General features: G+C 44.9%; 2 protein-coding genes across 7 annotated transcripts in view; one reads left to right on the top strand and one right to left on the bottom strand.

Moving 5' to 3' along the window:
• Positions 1 to 35: 35 nt before the first annotated feature.
• Positions 36 to 12320, bottom strand: dctn2 (dynactin 2 (p50)). 4 transcript variants are annotated; one of them, XM_031567557.2, is made up of 16 exons: positions 12116 to 12320; positions 10987 to 11055; positions 10165 to 10173; positions 8593 to 8598; positions 7411 to 7507; positions 6264 to 6325; positions 5633 to 5731; positions 4972 to 5132; positions 3713 to 3863; positions 3414 to 3479; positions 3285 to 3320; positions 3066 to 3143; positions 2557 to 2628; positions 1830 to 1932; positions 1358 to 1449; positions 36 to 1000 (listed from the first exon to the last, which is right to left on the bottom strand). In XM_031567557.2, the coding sequence occupies exons 1-16, from the start codon at positions 12149 to 12151 to the stop codon at positions 914 to 916; spliced, it is 1224 nt and encodes a 407-aa protein (XP_031423417.1). In that variant the 5' UTR covers positions 12152 to 12320; the 3' UTR covers positions 36 to 913. The 4 variants fall into 4 exon arrangements, with proteins under 4 accessions (XP_031423417.1, XP_012696694.1, XP_031423418.1 ...); XM_012841240.3 differs by lacking the exon at positions 10165 to 10173; XM_031567558.2 differs by lacking the exon at positions 8593 to 8598.
• Positions 12321 to 13086: 766 nt separating this feature from the next.
• The window catches only part of kif5ab (kinesin family member 5A, b), a 33287-nt gene continuing 27297 nt past the window's right edge, over positions 13087 to 19076 (top strand). For all 3 annotated transcript variants that reach the window (XM_031567555.1, XM_012841088.2, XM_031567556.1), the window contains exon 1: positions 13087 to 13767. In XM_031567555.1, coding sequence (XP_031423415.1) covers positions 13639 to 13767 — 129 coding nt within the window. In that variant the 5' untranslated portion in view covers positions 13087 to 13638. The remainder of the gene's footprint in view (positions 13768 to 19076) is intronic.

The raw sequence follows: 19076 nt of genomic DNA on the forward strand, positions 1-19076 counted from the left end.
TTGCTCTTCACTGTTATAAAAAAAATGAGCGTGAGTCGGGTTAAAGCATATGTTTAATCCATTTTCCAACACCAATGATTTACAATACAGTCCGTTGTAGGCAATAACAAAGCAGATTGGACATTGTCTGGTGGCATGTAGGTTCAGTAATAATAATAATAGCTACAGTTACAAGCAACTGAGCAGAAAACATGTTAAGGTACACAGGCATATTTACAAGCATTCCTTCCCAAGTCACCTCCTGCTGAAATCAAACAGAAAACTGGTAATCCACAGTAGCCCAGTAGATGTCCTTTTGTCTGAAATCTGAAATGATGCTCCATTTCTTTGGGCACCGTTTTTAAAAGTGACCCCTGTGGTTCAACAAGAAAACCGTGTGACAAACATTTAATCTTTTCCGACACCTTTTTACATTACTTTTTAAATTTTACATGGCAACCTGAATCAGTAATATCCCAACTTTTTTTGTTTTAAAAGAGTGCCAATGACATGACTGCCTGCATCGTTTTGAATAATTCCTTAATGAAAAAAAATTACTCAGATAAGTAGCCACCAATGGAGTATGGAGACTGAGTGACTGGTAGGTATATGGGAGATTAAATACTCACAGGGATGTACAGTACAGACATCAGATCCCTGCAGATCTGACGGAGGCAATAGCAGGCATATAAACTACTGTAGTGTGGTATTTGATCACAATTCTCCCTTCCTTGTCCCTGGTGGATTCCAACTTGGACATTTTGCATTGCAAAAAGAAAAGGCTGAGGTGGAGAGAGAATGTGAAAATAAAGAGAGGGTTTAAAAAAAAAAAAAAAAAAAGAAGCTGGCAGCTTTTTTTTTTTTTTTTTTTCTTCTCCCCCTCCCTCATTCCTTTCTCCTCTTCCAGTAAAAAATAAAAACCTAACATGTCTACTTATTTGGAGAGCTTCTGCATCCTCTGGTCTAAAGTACCAAAGTTCTCCTCCACGCCCTTCAGGTTTTCCTTCATGGTCTGCTGCACCTGAGAATGAGAACGAGGGAGTGAGAAAGTGAGTGAGCGAGCGAGCGAAAGACAGAAAGCAGAGAGATTGACAGGATGTAGTGAGAGAGTCTGACAGGCCTCACATCACTACTATGGCCTTGATGCAGGACCGCAGTCTGTGTGATGCCAGGCGTGCTGCAGTGACAGGCTTTTCTCTCTGACAGCAGGCAGATGCTGCAGAATGCGTTTTAAACAGTGGGCCGGTGCACTGTCCAGCAGAGTGCAGCTTCGTGGCTCATTGTGCCGATGCTCACGTACGAGACAACCATCGTCCTCCCAAACATACAGAGGTCCCATTTCAAATGTGTCCGTGCTTACATGCGTACGTGTGCATACCTGTGTTAGCAGTGTGCTGTTGTCCTTCAAAGAGTTGTTGATCATCTGCTGCGTGGTGTCCAAATGGGTGAGCAGCTGGCCAAACTGCATGGCTAAAAGACGGAGACATTGAAACAGTCAGACATTACTGAGGAGCACACCACAGAGGACATCTGAAGCATCCTCGATATGTCTGTATTTAGTGTTGAACAGCGTCCAACGTCAAGCTCCTTAAATAAACCTTTAGATGTTATGCGGAATTTAGCTATTCAGATTCAGAGTGCCGGGAGGTGTCTGAATGAGGTCAAACAGCAGGTGAAAGAACAACAAAGAAATAGGAAGGAGTAGAAGGGAAATGGGAACAGGGGCGTAGAGATTCAGTTAGCTGAGGCGGGTTCAAGAGCAATATGGCAGGAAGAAACCAGGATGGGGGGGGAAAGAGAGAGAGAGAGAGAGAGATAGGAGATGAAAAGAGATGAAGGAGTAGAGGTACCTTGCTCATGCAACTCCTTCACCGCAATCAGCCTCTGCACCACCTGAGGGAGAGAGGTTGCCATGGCGTCCCACTTCTGGACGACGTCGTAGAGCTGAGACACCTGCAAGGGCACAAACAAATCTCAGAGACGCAGTTCATTTACATAACACACACACACAAACTCTGTTCACTTCATCACTGTTGGGACTGCACACACACACACACATATACATGCACACACAGACACATATCTCCTGACTGCTTCGCATAACTGTGCAGCCTTACAGGAGATGATGTCACCCAGTTCTGGTCCTGAAGGGCCACTTTTGGACACAGTTGGTTCTATTGCCTATAATGTTTGTGAATAGCAAAAAAGATGATTGTGTGGGGACACACACACACACACACACACACACACACACACACACACACACACACACACACACACACACACACACACACACACACACACACACACACACACACACACACACACACACACACACACACACACACAGGAAACGATCTGGGCTGGGCCTGTTACAGAGTGGGCCAGGATTTGGGGCAGATGCGCTCCCGAGCCGACTGCTCTCAGAACAGCATTACAGTGAGGCTCCAGTGTGAATGAGTGGGTGAGCAGCTGGGCTCGAGGGGGGCCCAGTCTACTGGTGCTCTGGCACAGACGCGAGGAGTGGAGTGGAGGGAGAGGGGGCAGGGAGAGGGGGCAGCTGGCAGCTGGCCTCACCTTGTTCTGTGTGTCGGCGTCCTCGATGGCTGCCTTGTGCTTGGCGATCTCGTTCATCTTCCCCAGCACGCTCTGTGGAGGGCGACAACAGGCACAGACAACGTTCAGCTGGCATCTCCCGTCAGTCACCTGGCTGTCACTATGGACGTGGCACAGGGACAGGATCTGAAACACCTCCCTTAGTGTACCTCCCACTGGGAAGCATCAGCAGGCACATTTACATCGCTGAGAGACCCACATCCCCTTATGCAGCCTGAGATGGATCACACTGCTTCAGCTGCGGGTGACTGCTACTGCTGCAGGGTATATAGGAGGCTCTGGGGTGCTCTAATCAATGCAGCACTTAAAAGGAGCCATTTAAAAAAAAACATGGCCCTCACTTTCCTAGAGGGAGAAGAAGATGTGTGGGGGAGGGGAGAAAGGAAAAGAAAGGGGAGACGAGGTGGAAGAGGAAGATTTTAAAAAGAAAAAGCGACTACTATGGCTAAGGCCATTAGTTGATTGATCACCTGGAGTCTGGCTTCCACCTGGTCCAGAGTGGTGGCGTCCAGAGCATTGACCCGAGCTTGGAGGATCTCCAGGGTGTCCTACACAAACAACAAACACACCAGAAGGACATAACATTATGCACACTTCACACACTCACGTGTACACACACACACACACACACAGAGGACAGACCACAGCTGGTCCTGTGACAGACGGATGGTTGGACAGGGACCACTCACAATCAGGCTGCCTCCTCCAGCTCCACTCAGGGGACCCTGTGAGGGAGGAAGGAGAGGTTGGTGGATGTTAGACCAGGAGGAGCAGATGATGGGAGGTCGTCAGGGAGAGTGTGACCAACGCCAACGTACCTGTTTGTCAGAGCCGGACCCCACAGCCGTCTCCAGCTCCGCCAGCCTCTTCCCCAGCTCAGCCATCTGCATAGTGAGGAGAAACGGTGGACAATTTCACAATTAAACAATTGTGTAAACAATGAATTAATTAACAAGTGTTACAACCCCAACGACACATAAAAGCACTAGAAATAAGGCCACAAATCTATTCCACTTTTCACCTTTTATCGCATTTAACCAGCTTAACAGGATGATTTCCGTCTGATCCACTTTCTGGCCAGCGTGAGTGTGCTGGCGTTAAGGCGATAAGTGCTCACCTTTGCGGCCTCGGAGAACTTCTCCTGTTCGGGCCGGCTGTGCAGCTCGTACAGCACAACTCCATCCGGGCCCTTGGCCCCTGCCGCCTTCCCCTCTCCTGACGAGGAGCTACGGCTGCCCCGCGCCGCCTCCAGCTGAGTCAACAACCGCCTGAGAGAGGGAGGGAGGGGAAGAGAGAATGAGAGAGAGAGAGAGGGAGGGAGAGAGAGAGAGAGAGAGAGAGCCAGCCAAGAGGAGACCGGGACAGCACAAGAGGGACAGATGACAGACAGAACATACCAAGACAAAGATGGCAAGCAGAGCGAGAGAGAGGAAGAGAGCAAGGGAGCAGAGAGAGAGAAGGGAGGGCCAAAAAGAAAGAGGAAGCAGCAACAGAGAGACAGGGAGACAGAACAAAGGGGCAGACAGAGCGAGAGAGTGAGAGTGAGAGAGAGAGAGGGAGAGAGAGAGCAATCAGACAGAGCCAGAAGAAGGACAGAGGGTAAACAGAAAGAGTATAAAGTAGGAAGAGCATAAAGAGATAGAGGCCATGAGCAAGCGCAGGGGGGAGAGAGGGAAAGAAAGAAAGAAAGGGAAAGAGAGAGAAAAGGAAAGAGAGAAAAGGTGAAAGCCAGGAAAGCTCCACCATACGGTAGTATCTGTGACAAATGTCCCTGGACAGGAGATGTAAGTGCGGGGCGGTTCTTGACAGTGCAGGCTGTAACCTGACCGGGTTCACTGTGTCTTAAGACATTTAGCCTCTCAATTTATCACCAGGCCTCTGACAGTTTTATCCCACTAACATCCTCTCTCATAACTACACTTCCATTAACTTTCCTCTCTTCTCCCCACTCCCCATTCTCTCCCCTTCACCCATTACACTTTCTCTCGCTCCTTTCCAACCTGATTTTTCTCTTTTCACCTCATCCTCCTGCATCCTTCCATCCTCAAACCTTTCAGTATTTCTTTTCCTGCAGTGACCCCTCCTCAAGAGCTCAAGTCACTTACTTACTGAGGAGGACACGCACCTTTAGAATCCCTCTCTCGCCAACCCTCTTTTCTCCTTTTCCTTTTCCTCCTATCTTCAAACATTCCATTCACTCTATGGTGGCATACCCCCTACCATCCTCCACACTATATCGCTCTCCATCTCCGTCTCTGTCTCTGTCTCCGTCTCTCTCTCCGTCTCTCTCTCCGTCTCCGTCTCTCTCTCTCTCCGTCTCTCTACTACTCTATAACCAAAGTACTGCAACCCACCCCCCTCCCCGCTTCCACTCACTTGGCGAGGGCTCCATCTGGGTCGGCCAGGTTGATGTGGGCCTGTGGGCCGAGCAGGGAATCCAGGTGAGCTGAGACCAACTGCTGCTTCAACTGGGCCGCCTGCTGGGCCAGGGCCACGGGGGTCAGACGCTCCTCAGCACTGCTATCCCGCGTGCTCGTCTGAGGGACGCGTACACACACACACACACACACACACACACACACACACACACACACACACACACACACACACACACACACACACACACACACACACACACACACACACACACTGTTTCTGAAACCTGCAGAGTAATGCCTTCTGTTGCAGTTAAGAACATTCCAGGCCAGCGCTGGGTTTAAACTCAGCCTGCGGGTACTGCCCTCCTACCGGGAAAGCAATGGAAACAGCCCAGAATGTGCAAGCGCTGCTGAAATCTATTAAAAGCCCCGCTGCATTCAGAATTCTAACAGGGCATTTCAGGAATATTACCATTTACCAAGAAGGAGGGATTTTTCTCTCTGATTCTTTCAGAGACTTCTTCCTAAGCTACTGTTCTGAGGTCAGTGGCAGGGCCGCTGCTTAACACGGCGCCTCAGAAGTTTCCTCTAACGAGCGGAAGGCTAAGCTGCAGACAGACGCTAAAGGGACGGCTGCTGAGCGGTGGCGGGGGCCTGACCTGGATGACCTCCACCTCCTGAGTCAGCTCCTGAATCTCATTGAGCAGCCGCTGGTACTTCTGCTGAGGAGTCTCCTTCACCCCGCAGCCCTCTGCCAACTGAGAGAGAGAGAAAGAGAGAGAGAGAGAGAGAGAGAGAGAGAATATAAATAATGGGTAGAGGAAGCAAGACGGAGAAAAAATAAGATGGAGAAAAAAGAAAGAGAAGGTAGAGGTATGTTGGGGAGATAAGGAATAGGAAGAGGTAGTCACAGGCACAAGAACGAGTGTGAATGGAATGTGAAAACCAAAGAGGAGGGCGAAAAGGGAGACAAGAGGGACATGATCATGGTCTGGTTAGTCTGAGAAGACGGAGAAGCTGCCCATCTACACAAGACCATCATGAATGCACAGAACATGAATAAAACATGAATAGAACATACTGTGCATAGAACAGCAATGATGCATACCATATCCAAGGCCCCAAAACTAAAATCTGCTGAGCACATTCACACACATGATCATGCACTCATGGGATGGCTCCCCGTGTTCCCCCCCACGGTTCTCATAATGAGTTGAGCTGTTAGCGGGGGGTCCTGTTTAAATGGGACAGTGCTGTGAAGCCTGCTGGGAGATGGGGTGCACTACTCACAAGCTCATACTCTCCAGACTCGTAGCCCACTCGCTTGTTCTTACTGATGCGGTCGGAGAAGTCTGCAGAGAGGAGAGAACATCACAGTCATGTCAGCACTGATGTTTGCATGTTTTTTCTCCCCCCCTATACAGGTTTTCGTTCAAAGCGACTGGGGACAGAAGGAACAGGCTCCCTGGCGATAGGAAGTCTTGTTTTTGTCATATTTTTTTTTGCCAACTTAGTGATAGGAATACATTTGACTAAAATCAAAATGGACATGCAGTGAAAAATCTAGCCTACATTTTCAGTTTGACACTGAGCTGGCTCAGAATGAAAACATGACCCATCAAGTTTGGTAAGTTACATTCTACAAGTACATCTTACATGGTTAAAGGTCACTGTATTTAAAAACACTGGACCTCATTCTCGAACATTTTCCTAAGTGTCTTCTTAAATATCTTCTTACGAACTTCATAAGACCAACCCTAAGAAAGACCCCTGCCGTCTTAGCTGTGCACTGATTCTTAAATTGAACTCGCGTTCACGTACACCTGAATTTGCATACATAAATGCCCCGCCAGCTCCTTATAAGGGCATACAACCATAGGGCCGTGTGCACACAGAAACCACAGACAAGGCGAAAGCAACTTGAGACTGATCAAAATCATGTCAAAGCAGAAAGCGAACACCGGTGGTGCACCAGCCAGTACACGCAGACCTAACTTCACCGGTGCAGAGGTGTAGTTGTGTTCATTCTATTCCACTGTGGCTATATCCACACGATTGAGTTTAGTGCTTATTTATTTATTCACTGCCATTTGCAGTGTTCGTGTAGTGCTTTTATTACGATGCCTCGTAGAATCATGACTATAAATGTAAAATGTAATTGTTAACGATACAAATATTTTCATATTTTTTATTATTATAATTATTTAAATCCGGGGATGTCTGTCTAGAATTGATGTGAAAGCAATCACCAACGATTTCTCACAAATTCAGCCCACTTAAGAACATGGGCGCACTCCAATCTGGCCTATCTATGACTGCGACAAGGACATTTCTTCTTAACTGCGTTCGAGAATGAGGTCCACTGTGTTTAACGTTTGCCCAGTATCTCCTAAGGGGCTGTGTTAAAGAAAGTGAATGAGGAAGTTACACAACTGACCCAGGCCCTTGGTGCTGACGCGCTTGTCCTTGAACTTGTCGTAAGATGCATTGGGGTTGACCACAATGCGTTCCACACTGTCACTGCATAGTTCCTCCTGTCATGGATACACATACAAAAGGTCAGATAAAAAAACACAAACACACACACACACACACACACACACACACACACACACACACACACACACACACACACACACAGACAAACTCTGTTCACTTCATCACTGTTGGGACTGCACACACAAACACACACATATACATGCACACAGAGACACAAGCATCTCCTGACTGCTTCGCATAACTGTGCAGCCTTACAGGAGATGATGTCACCCAGTTCTGGTCCTGAAGGGCCACTTTTGTACAAAGTTGGTCCAGTTGGTTCTATTGCCTATAATGTTGGTGAATAGCAAAGAAGATGACTGTGTGAAGGCCTTTAAACATGTGGGTCCTTCAAAACCAGGACTGTGTAAAATAAAACAAAATTGAAGTGATTGTGGTTGAAATCTTGATCAGTTGATTGATTCCTTTATTTGTACACTTTACTTCACCCTCAATCCCGCAGACATTCTGACACACTCATGTCATGTTCATGCAGCCGTCACTCATTCACACCCTCATATTCCCACACGTTAACACACCAGCTGACAATCTGACAGGGACTGAGCAACATACAGCCCAAGCAACACATACTCCAGCAGCCCCAGCATCTTTGCTCGGTCAGCAATGGTGTGCGCTCGCACACGCACGCACGCGCAAACACACACACACATAGGCTCAACAGAGACCACTAAACCACCAAGAGAATTAACCCACAGCTGATATGCTGTGTGGATATTCTACAAGAGGACTCATTTTCTTCTACAGAGCAGACTACGGTTGTTATGGGGCAGGCTTGAGCAGGCCTTAGTTACGGGACTTCTAGAGGAACAGGGGAAGCTGTGCTTGAGACAGTTGAACACTTGGGGGTGTTACTTCGCCTACAACTATCTCACTTTCAACCAAAGCTGAGGAGCTCTGCAGGGGAATGGCAGCAAGCAACAAACAGTCGACCAACAACAAAGACACACACATACACAGACATATACACAAAACAGAGGACAACCACAAGGAAAACACAGCCAGAGAGAAGTTAGGGGTTAGTGGGAGGGGAGGGGAGGGGGGGGGTCAGGTACACTCTTACCAGCTCCTTAGGTTCCCAAAGATAGTTAGAGAAAAATAAAAGGAAAAAGGAGAGAAGAAAGAGAGAGAAGAAAGAAAAAGAGGGAGGGAGAGAGAGAGAGAGAGAGAAACACAGATTAATGTGGTTATCACATGCCATGCACAAACAGGAGCTGCCGGCTAGAGAGAGGAGAAAGGGGCAGTTGTTCTCCAAGCGCTGCCCCAGCCTCAAGACAGTGGGGACGTTCAATTTAGGAGGGGGGGGGGCATCAGGCCTCCACCTTTCCTCCAGCCTAAGGGGGATGCCTGTGTGATGGGCTGCTTCTGCACTAACTACTTTGACAGTAGAGGGGGCTGCAGTGAGCAGGGCATGTAATGGAGCATAGCTACGTGTCTTCTCTTGATTGACCTGGACACTACAGGCTTCCAGGGAAAACACAGCAGATCCCCTCAGACTGAGGAAAGAATAGGTTTGGGGTTCTGTCAGGAACAAAAACAAACGAGCTGAGGGCTAAATGAGAACAAACAGAATGCTGCCATTATTGCCACCTCTACAAAGTTGCTGAGACCGTAGCAGGAGGGTGTTTTCTTCTCATCACTTTTTCTGCATTCCCTTGCCATTCTCTAGCGTACCCCTAATAGCACTTTTGCATTCCTTTGCAAAACTCCAGCGTGATTAGCCCAAAAGGAATGCAAAAAGTATTCTACAAGAAGTTCCCAGCGTGGCCTTTCAGGGTCCCTTCTGGGGGTTTGGGATAGAAGTCAAACGGATGGAAGTGCCATGTGATGAGCCTAGGCGCGTGGGGCAAAACGACCCGGTCTCAAACACGTCTGCAGCTGTGGGGAAGGGCTAACCCCCCCCCCCCTCGTCTCTTTCAAGTCTGAGGGGATCAAAGGAGCGATGCGGCCAGGCTGGCTTCAGATCAGCGTCAGTGCAGGTGTTAAAACATATGGAGCGGTGGTGTGTGAGTGGAGGGGGCAGGAGGCTGTTAGTAAGGAAACTACAAGAACACACACACACAAACACACAACAGTGCGCTGTCAGCAGCACACGCATCCCTAGTGACACACACACACACCTCAGTCACTCACTCACACACACCGTCTCACACACACACACACACACACACACACACTCTCTCTCTCTCTCTCTCTGTCTGTCATCTATTGCTTATGTTCTGGGGTGAGGAGGGAGCTACATCTAGATGAGATGGTAAATAGAAACATCTAACTACTGGAAAACATCTGGGCTGGCTACAGCTGACACTAATAAACCACCCTCCACTGACTCTACCACTTGTGCAGTTTAATCTTCATAGTTTAATCACAGTCTTATTTAAGAAATAAATGAACACCATAATAAACAAAAAAAAAACAGGTTAAAACAAACAAAAAACTCATTTTCTCCCAAAGCAAAAAATCACAAACCAATCAAATCAATCACCACATCTACTCTAGAAATACAAATACAATTCAACTTCATTAGAACACCAAACCAAGAGGATGGGGGGGGGACCAAAGATTTTTTTCAGATTACTTTCAAAACCCATGCAAATTACTGGACTTAATTGGGAGGAGAAATAGAACCTCTTACTTGTACAAACTAGAGTCCGAGAAGGAGGAGGGGAGAGGAGGACATGGACACGGGGAGGAAGAACGCTATTAGGTTTTTAGTGAGGGTCAGGCAACAAGAGTGAGCATCGCAGGGCCATGCTGTGCTTCAGGAGGTGGACTTCAAGTGCATACCAACATTGTGACATTAGCTCACTACGTGAAAGATGTGACATTACACCACTGAACTGTTGCAAAGGCAGCACTGTTTGCTTTCCAAGTGTTTGCTTGTTAGTTCAATTTAGTCAGATTTTCATCAAAGTGTACACTTCACTAGTTTAAACATGTATGGGCAAAAACAGTTAAAAGTACAATAGGCCTTTTTACCTTTGTTGTCTTGTGACCATGACATGAGACCACAAACTATAACAAACCAACCAACCCAGGCTGCTGAGGGGTAGAAAGGTCAAGCCATAATCCACTAGTCCTGAGCTCATGAGATAATACAACTGGCCTTCTTAGCCCTCCATAGCTTACGTTTCAGTTTGAGGTGGCTGGTTTGTGGTCCAAACTCAGTGTCATGTGAAAACTAAGATAAAGAGGTCTACTGATGGTGGTGTCCACCGGACTTTTAGCTATAGCTATAATGTCACTTCTACAACTGAATCCATAAAACACATAATTCAGTGGAACAGCCATATGACTAATTGTGAAATCACACAATCATTCCATAATATTCCAGGCACCGAATAGAGCATGATTATTATAATATGAATATTTATCTGTGTCAAACCGTGGTCATGACTGCTGTAACCTAATGGTTTCCATTTAAAGATGAGGAGAAAAGTGTCAGTCCGTTACTTACCGACTCAAACTGGGCTTGGTCATCCTCAGGCAGGTCACTGGTCTCATAAACATCAGGCTCATTAAAGGCCTGTGGGCAATTATGCAATAGATCTAGTTATCATTCAATAGAAAGATCATGAGAAACTAAGAAACATAGCCTATTAGCAAAAGCGAGAATTCTCTACAGTCTGGTGACTGTAAGGTGTGTTCAGGGTGGCTAAAAAACACTTCCATGAAGGCAATGAAAAGCACATTAACAAGGAGGGTGCATACTGAAGTTCAAATCAGAATAGATGTAAGTGGCAAAAACTGTGCCATTATAATTTGACAAACGTCACGCACCAAGTCTAAATTCATATGGAAAGTAGTGATCTTATCTTTAGGAATATGGTATCCGGGTTACATTTAGATAGTCAGGTTTGACCATTGAAGGTGATTATTTCCAATACACTGGCCAACGCCCTGAAACATTTGTTCCGCTAAGGGTTACTGCGCATCAAAGTTATACATTTAATCAATGTAAGCTTAATATACAATCAGCTTGTCTAACAGTATTCATTGTTGACTGGTGCCTCATTACCACTAGCCTTAGGCTACAACGGAGAGATAACATTCTTAGCGAGTCAACATGCCAGTCACATCAGCTGACGAGAATTCTAGCAAACTAGCATCCTTTGCATCTTCATCAATATTTGCTAAAACATGCTAGAAACACATCGATGTAACTCTATTTAAGAAATACCAGTCACACCTGAATGTCCAACTTGGCTCATGTAATAGCTCGTTAAATCCCTGCCCAAATTGTATAGCTAGTTAGCAGTATATTGCTAGAAAGCTACCTCAAGACGAGGACCTTTAATGCCAAGTCGATGGTAGTAAGTTAGCAAGCTCGCCGGCAAATATGTGTAACGTTAACGCTAACGTTATCTTTGGTAAACCTGATACCCTGTGAGATGTTCTGACTGATCACCGCAGTTCTAAAACACCATAAAGATATAATCAAGTATGAATATCTAAATAGTTAGCTAATGAGCTAAGACTTACAACCTTAAAAGAAAACTAGCGCTATTTTCTTGTTATTGTGTTAGCATTGGCTATCAAGCTAGGTATCTAAGATAGCTAGCTTGTTAGCCTCAAAGCATACTTACGATGCCTGGCAAGTTGGCGTATTTGGGATCAGCCATCGCAGTGCCAAACGATGCAATAGTTATTCTTACTTAATATTTAATTGTATATACTGTAAACAGGTCAAAGGCTTGTATGAGGCCGCCACACGTACAATAACCTTAACTGGAACGACAACCACTTGGGCTGTGGGTAAACTAGGCCGCTCCCTTTTGACAGTTCGAATGGTTGGAAGGCTGAAAAATCGCGATACTTTACGGGATGTTTCCGCCGAGAATGATGTAATGCGATTGTGTGCTGACGGGATTTATAGTTTTATTATAAGGCTCTTCAACAGTCAAATAGGCCTTTCTAAAACTAGCCTGCATTCATTTATCCAAAGTGAGTAACTGCACAGTTTAAGAATGTATTATATCAGTATGTGTGCTTAACGGCTTTTGAACCCATGGCGTGGTGTAGGCCTAGCATCTTGGTCTAGTACAAAGACACAGTAGAGATACATCGAGATTGCGTTTATCGTCTGTTCTCTCAAGATATCTAAACCAGTGCGACTACTTTTCTCTCTCTCTTGGCATAGGCTATACAATGTGCATTTTAAAAATGTTCACACATTAAGCATGGTGTTATACTATATAGCTTTAATGAATAACCTTTATCACATTTTTTACTTGGCGATGACAAGACACATTTGCTCAAGCTATTTAACCTAGGCCTACAGATAATTAGGCCCACTCGAGTTCAGCTGCAGCACTATTCAGGGAGGGCTTGAGTTTAGGCCTATTTATTAAATTATTTAATTGAATTATGTATCCAACAATTCCATAAAATACGACGTTATATTTAACATTTTAGGCCTACCTCGTGGCAAAATAGAACATTGTTCTTAGTCTAAGGTACGTAGCCTAAACACGCCTGTATTTCTCTAACCTTGTCCTGAGTGCATTGGTGCTGATGCGAGCAGGCCTACCACTTTAATGATGCCGTGCTGCACAACAGAGACCCCGCCCCACGCCACTTATAGACCAGACTGATGCTTGCGCTGCAAAGCGTGCCTCACCATCCTTGCAACATCTCGTCGTTCTCCAACAGGACCTGTTTGGAATACGCGAAATTAATTCCGAAAACAAATCAGACGAAGCGTCGAATATACAGGCGCATTACTACCTCGTCGTTTGCTGCAAGGAATCAAAGCATATTGACATCGAGTTCCAGTGGTACTTCACTTGCATTTGGTAAAACTGTTGATGTTATCATTACATTATTTTATTTGTAGTAGCCCATAAGGTCCATCCAAAATTCTAAATATTACTATATATCACCGATATTAGCATTTTGCAGTGGCAGACGACTCGCTTTTGTGTTATTCATCAATACCTAGGCAACTCTAGCTATCAACGCATTTGGATTTGTCAATACGCTACGCCAGGAGGACGCTTTGCAGCAGGCCTGTTCTCGTTGTAATAAGATATCTGGAGGAACTTACATAGACATAAACATAGATCATTCTGAACACATCTGATAAGCGCCACCGAAAATATCAGACACAATGGCTGAACCTAGCACGGATTGCAACATCAAGGTGTTATGTCGTTTTCGACCTCTGAATCAATCTGAAATTGTCCGCGGAGACAAGTTCATCCCTAAATTCCAAGGTGATGATACCGTGATGATTGCGGTAAGTTTCACAATCATTTTCTGGTTGTAGCATCCATTTTGATGTCGTGTTTACCATCTCGCCCTAAGGGTGACGCAGAGGTTATCCCCGAATGAATGACAGTTCTATTTCTGTTCCCAGCATCATTTGTAAAATTACTGGTCTTGTGTTTTTCTCGCCACTGGTGTCCTAAATATGTTTATTATAATGTTGTTTCTACTGGCATACACTCGTGTTTAATTATTAATGAATTGGCAATCCTCTTAACTGAGTCACACATTATAGATTCCTGAAAATTAAGTGAAACTCAAGTCCTGAGTTCGTCAAAGAACTCACAAATCAAAAAACAGTATGTTGGAGGCTTAATTTTACAGGCTGAATAAAATAACAAAGGCATCTTCTAAGCACTTTTGTCATGTAACAATAGGGATGGAGCATTCTGTGTTATAGCAGCCAGGCCAAAGTGCTTGTTCACCCAGCAGGCGGAGCCGGACTGGTTATTGATTTTTACCCCCCAAATGGTTTCTGACAACATTATGCCAGGCAACCATCTTTAAATCATCAAAGGTGACTTAGCATCTTACTTCTAACTGTCCTGCCTCATTGCAACGTCTTACAGAAAATTAAACTAGTGGCCAAAACAGATTGGTCTCTCCTTGCTATTTCATTCCATAACCTCCCATGTCTCCTTTCAATGTCATCATAATACGAATTACATTTGTTGTCTCTCCAAGATACAGAAAGCACCTGAGACAGCTCATTTTTAGCCTTAAAAATAAGTTCTAGTTGTTGTAGATTTGGATGTCTTGTGTTGTTATACCTGGATCATGGGGGTCTGGCATTCATGCTTACAAAATGTGCTAACATATTCTCTTGGGGCCGGATGTATTTAGAGGCCAAGATTTGTTAACCATTAATTAGGTTTATGGTGGTTTGGGATTATTCTTAATTCAAATGAGTAGGCTATTGATTTTCACCAAACTGAAGTCCTGTAAGCATGTTTTACTCCTACATTTTATTCGTATTCTCGTCTTCACTCATATTTTCTCAGTTGTGCTTGCTCCTCTTATCCTACTTACTCTCTCATTTTGCACTCTTTAAGGCAGATTCATGTTATTTCATCATGTGTTGCATCACTTAAACGCAAACGTCCCTTGTGTTCATTTTAATATACATTCTTATATTGTACGTTATAGACTGTGAATGAAAAGTCAAATTAAACAAAGTTCCTTTCACAAACGCACAAAATGTGTGAACACATTGGCACTGGGTTTGTTCTCAAAGTCCCAATATAAGTGGCAACAGTGGCCATGACAACCAGCAAAAGATGGATTACAGGGATATGGTCCTCCTTCGAGTGTATCAACGAGAGAACAAAAGAGAGGACACTCCTATTACAAAGCACACGGGAAAAGACTAGAGGTCACCCTGACAACACAGTGAGCATAGATGCTGTTCTTAAGGAGTCGAGTTAGCATTCTGAGCAGCCAGTTGTATTCTTAGTTGTTGCCTTTGCTGATGTAGAAAGAACCAGAAGAGCTAAGTATTATTAGAGATGCTCGGAAGGCCTCTGAGTCATTATGCTGGTGGTGTTTGACCAAGAGAACGTTCCATGATTGTGTGAATGTATCTGTATTGATTTTCATATCAAGCAGAAGATGAAGGGAGAACAGATACAGTCTGCCCACCTTTCCAACCTTTCCACACACCCTCTCTGTCTCTCTCCTATGTCTTGATGTATCTTTTTCTCTCTCTCTCTCTCCCTCCATCTCTCTCTTAGCCCACCAACACCCACCCAATCCCACATCTTCCCTGGTAATAACCCAAGGGCACATAGGTTTTTCATTAGCAAAATGGTACCAGATATATAGTGATAGATGTGTTTGTGTGGGTCTGCATGTCTGTCAGCCTCCTTGGAAGGGCAGCTGGAAGATCCTTGTCAGATTTATTTCCTTAGCTTAAGGATCTGTCAGTTACAATGAGCGACTTTGTGGAGGTCAGATTTCATAAGGACTTGAAGAATGAGTCATCTATTTTTCCTTTAAAAAGGTAGAATTTCAGCTTAATAAAATGACAGCATTTCACATTTGAAGACAGTGACTCTTGGAAGGCACTGCGACTGGGCCATGGACAGCTGAAACTTTGTGGATATGTTTTGGTTCCCTGACAGCACTTGTTAACTGTATGATTTGTGCTTCAGATCGTTCCATAGCTGCGTCAGTCAGTGTTGGCCCTAGGGTTGCCCGTCAGACCCTGCCGGTGGTGATGGCAGAGACAGCTGGGGAGAGACGATGGGTGGTGTCGATTAATGTAGCTGTTGTTCTGGCCTGTGGTGTTGGCTGAGAGGAGCTGTTCCTGTTTTGAATGGAGAACAATAAGCAATGCCAGGACCTCTTTTTTACAGTCCAGTGTGCTGTTCCGGTCTGTCCGTATAAGAAAACACAGACAAATGAATCACTTGGTCAAAGCTATAAATAAATCATGTCTCTGTGGAGGTTAGCAAGCGGATATTACTTTTGTGTGGTGTGTGTTTCTGCAGATCAGATACTAGATTGTGTTTAGAGAAATAACTAGTTGATAATTCGTGGTCTGTGTCTGTTAATTATTTGTTAGTAATCCTGATTCACCAATCAATGTAACCAACGATTTAAATGCACATCACCATCCATGTCCTTGATTTGATTTACTGCGGGGAAATAATGAAATATGGCTTGTGCTTCTGGATGTAGCCCAAGGCTGTTCAGACCCTTGTGAATGGCTTCAGGTTTCATCATTCCAAGATGAACCCTAAATCTTGACAGAAAAACAGAACTATTCTGATAGGAATCTGTCTAGAAACACCAAAAGCCAGCACACTTACTTTCAAGGCTGTCAATCTTTTCCTGTCAAGCAGTCTTCTTTGACACAGCTCTGAAAAATTCTTCAGAAATTCTGACTGCATATGAAATTAACTGTACACCTAATTTTACTCAGGATCATGTACAAGGACATAAACAAAAATAAACGCTTTCAAGCTGAAAGTGGGTGAGTCATTGTTTGATCTCCTTGACAAACATGAGATCATTCAGCCCTGAAAGGCTCTGCAATCAATTCCCACAATTCACAGCGCCACAAGCAGCACGAGCACCTGGGGATCAGTAGCCGTGAGGTTGATTAATGGAAGAATGTCCGGAGAGTTCAGCGCAAAATGGCCAGTTTCTTGGGAACATTCAATGCCCTTCACCAGCTTAAACAAAATTGCTTGAAGGGAAAAAAAAGAAACATATCCCTGCAGGCAATTTCAAAGTGCAATCTCACTGTGCTGCAAAGCCCTTATCCATCACTCTGAGTCATCCAGTTGACATGGGAACAAGTCTTATTAAAGTGGAGAGGGCAAATGATAATGAGGGTAGACCCAGGGCAGGAAAGAGTTTTTTAAATCTCTTTGTGCCGTATGCCGGATCTGGCAGATTACATCCAGTTACTCTTAAGAGTGGCCAAGGTTTGAGTCCTCTAGTCCCATAGTTCAGTGGCCTCATAAGGATGATGGAGATATCTCAGGTGATGCTGGCTGAACCATACATGCACATCAGGTATCATTTATTGAGGGTTTGGACTGATCTTCCTTTCTGTATTTGCCTTTCAGTGGCATCATTTGGCTGAGAAGCTGCTGCTGTCCTCTGAGAAGATATTAACTGTCACTCGCCAAGTTTTGAAGGAATAAATCAAACAGAAAAAGAAATCTTGTCATCAAACATAACCTTCCTTATATGTTCGAATGAGGTCCCTATGATTCTTAATTCAAAGCATTCGGGCTGCGTTCAGAAGACTGAGCTCATCATTAGCAAGGGTCTCTTTGCTTAGTCTATGGTATAGTGGGGCAGTTAGCCACGCACATGCACACACACGTGCCCCAAGACTCAGGCACGCATGCTCGAGCACAGCACACTTCTGAAAAAGAGGAAAGCTTCAGGCCCTCCGACACTCACTTATCTTGACTCATGTTTTTATTTTTTTTCCTATTCCTTTTTCTCCCATTTCAATCTAAATCTCCCTCCTCTTCTAATCCAGTTTTTATTGACAGTAGGATTCAGTGAGGTCATTCTGACAGATGCTCCTTAACGTCATCACAAACTGTAAACGTCTTTAGAATATTCGTTTATTCGTTTATTCCTTTATTCATTTAGACAGCTAAATTAGACAATTAGACAGCTCCAGTTTCTTTATTCATGTAGACTAATATATCATACATCTCACTTCTACATCTCCTCCTTTTGCCCCTCAGAAGAGTTATTTATCACTGACACTTAGCATGCCGTGAACTAAACCGATCACATGCCTCTTTAAACATGATTGCCTGGCCTTATGAATTTACACGTTAACTGTGATTTCAGGCACCCATTGCTGGTGACTGCTGCTGATGTTGTTTCTATTTGGACAGTCACAAAAGACAATGACGTCTGGTTGATCTGATATTAGGTATCTCGGTGTAATCCTTAGCCAGGCAGCTTGCGGATATGAGTCACAGCAATGATTTCAGCCATCATGCCTCAGCACCTGCTGGGCATTTACCCAACACGCTTTCCTCCACACCACATTGCTGCTGTTGGAAAGCAGAGCCTGCATCGTCCTCCCATCTTCCTCCCTCACGTAAATCATTTTCAGCCAGGATCCATTACTGGGCGAGTCAGCCTGGACCTTCTGGGAATGGGCAGTGCAAGATTTCAGTCTACATCTTCCACGACGGCGAATGGAAAGATAATGAGGGGGAGGTCTTGGCCTACACTGACTCACAGTCACAGTTTTGCAGTGTGTGTTGGTACAGTGTGTGTCCGTGTGTGTGTGACTACGTTGTTGAGGCAGCAGGGCATGCTTTAGCATTACCCGAAACGTGTGCCGTCTACATCATGTGTTACAAATGGATGTTTGATGATGGCCGCTGCTGGCCTGCTGGTCCCGTACGTGTGCCACATTGGCTCTCCGTCAAAATAAGATGAAGAGAGTGGAGGTGGACATGGACATTTGTAGCACAGCACAGATTTATTCGTTTGTATGCCACTGCAGTGTTGCTACCCATATGTTTACCCATGTTAGCCATCCATGTATTTTTTTCATTCAGCATTCTACTCACTGACACCAGCTAGTAGCCCCCAGAGCGGTTTTTTTTCCCCCCTAATTGAATATCCGGTAAACCGAAAATCAATAATCGCTGCAGAGCTCTTTCTCATTGAAGGTCAGTCTCACTCCCTGATTCCATTTACTCCAAACGGAGGCAGGTCTCCAATAGTGGGCTTCAATTCTGTATCTTGTCGCTCCGTGACCCCCGTTTCCTTCCTCTGCAGGATTATGTC

This window comes from Clupea harengus, chromosome 5, assembly GCF_900700415.2.
Source record: "Clupea harengus chromosome 5, Ch_v2.0.2, whole genome shotgun sequence".
Lineage (NCBI taxonomy): Eukaryota > Metazoa > Chordata > Actinopteri > Clupeiformes > Clupeidae > Clupea > Clupea harengus.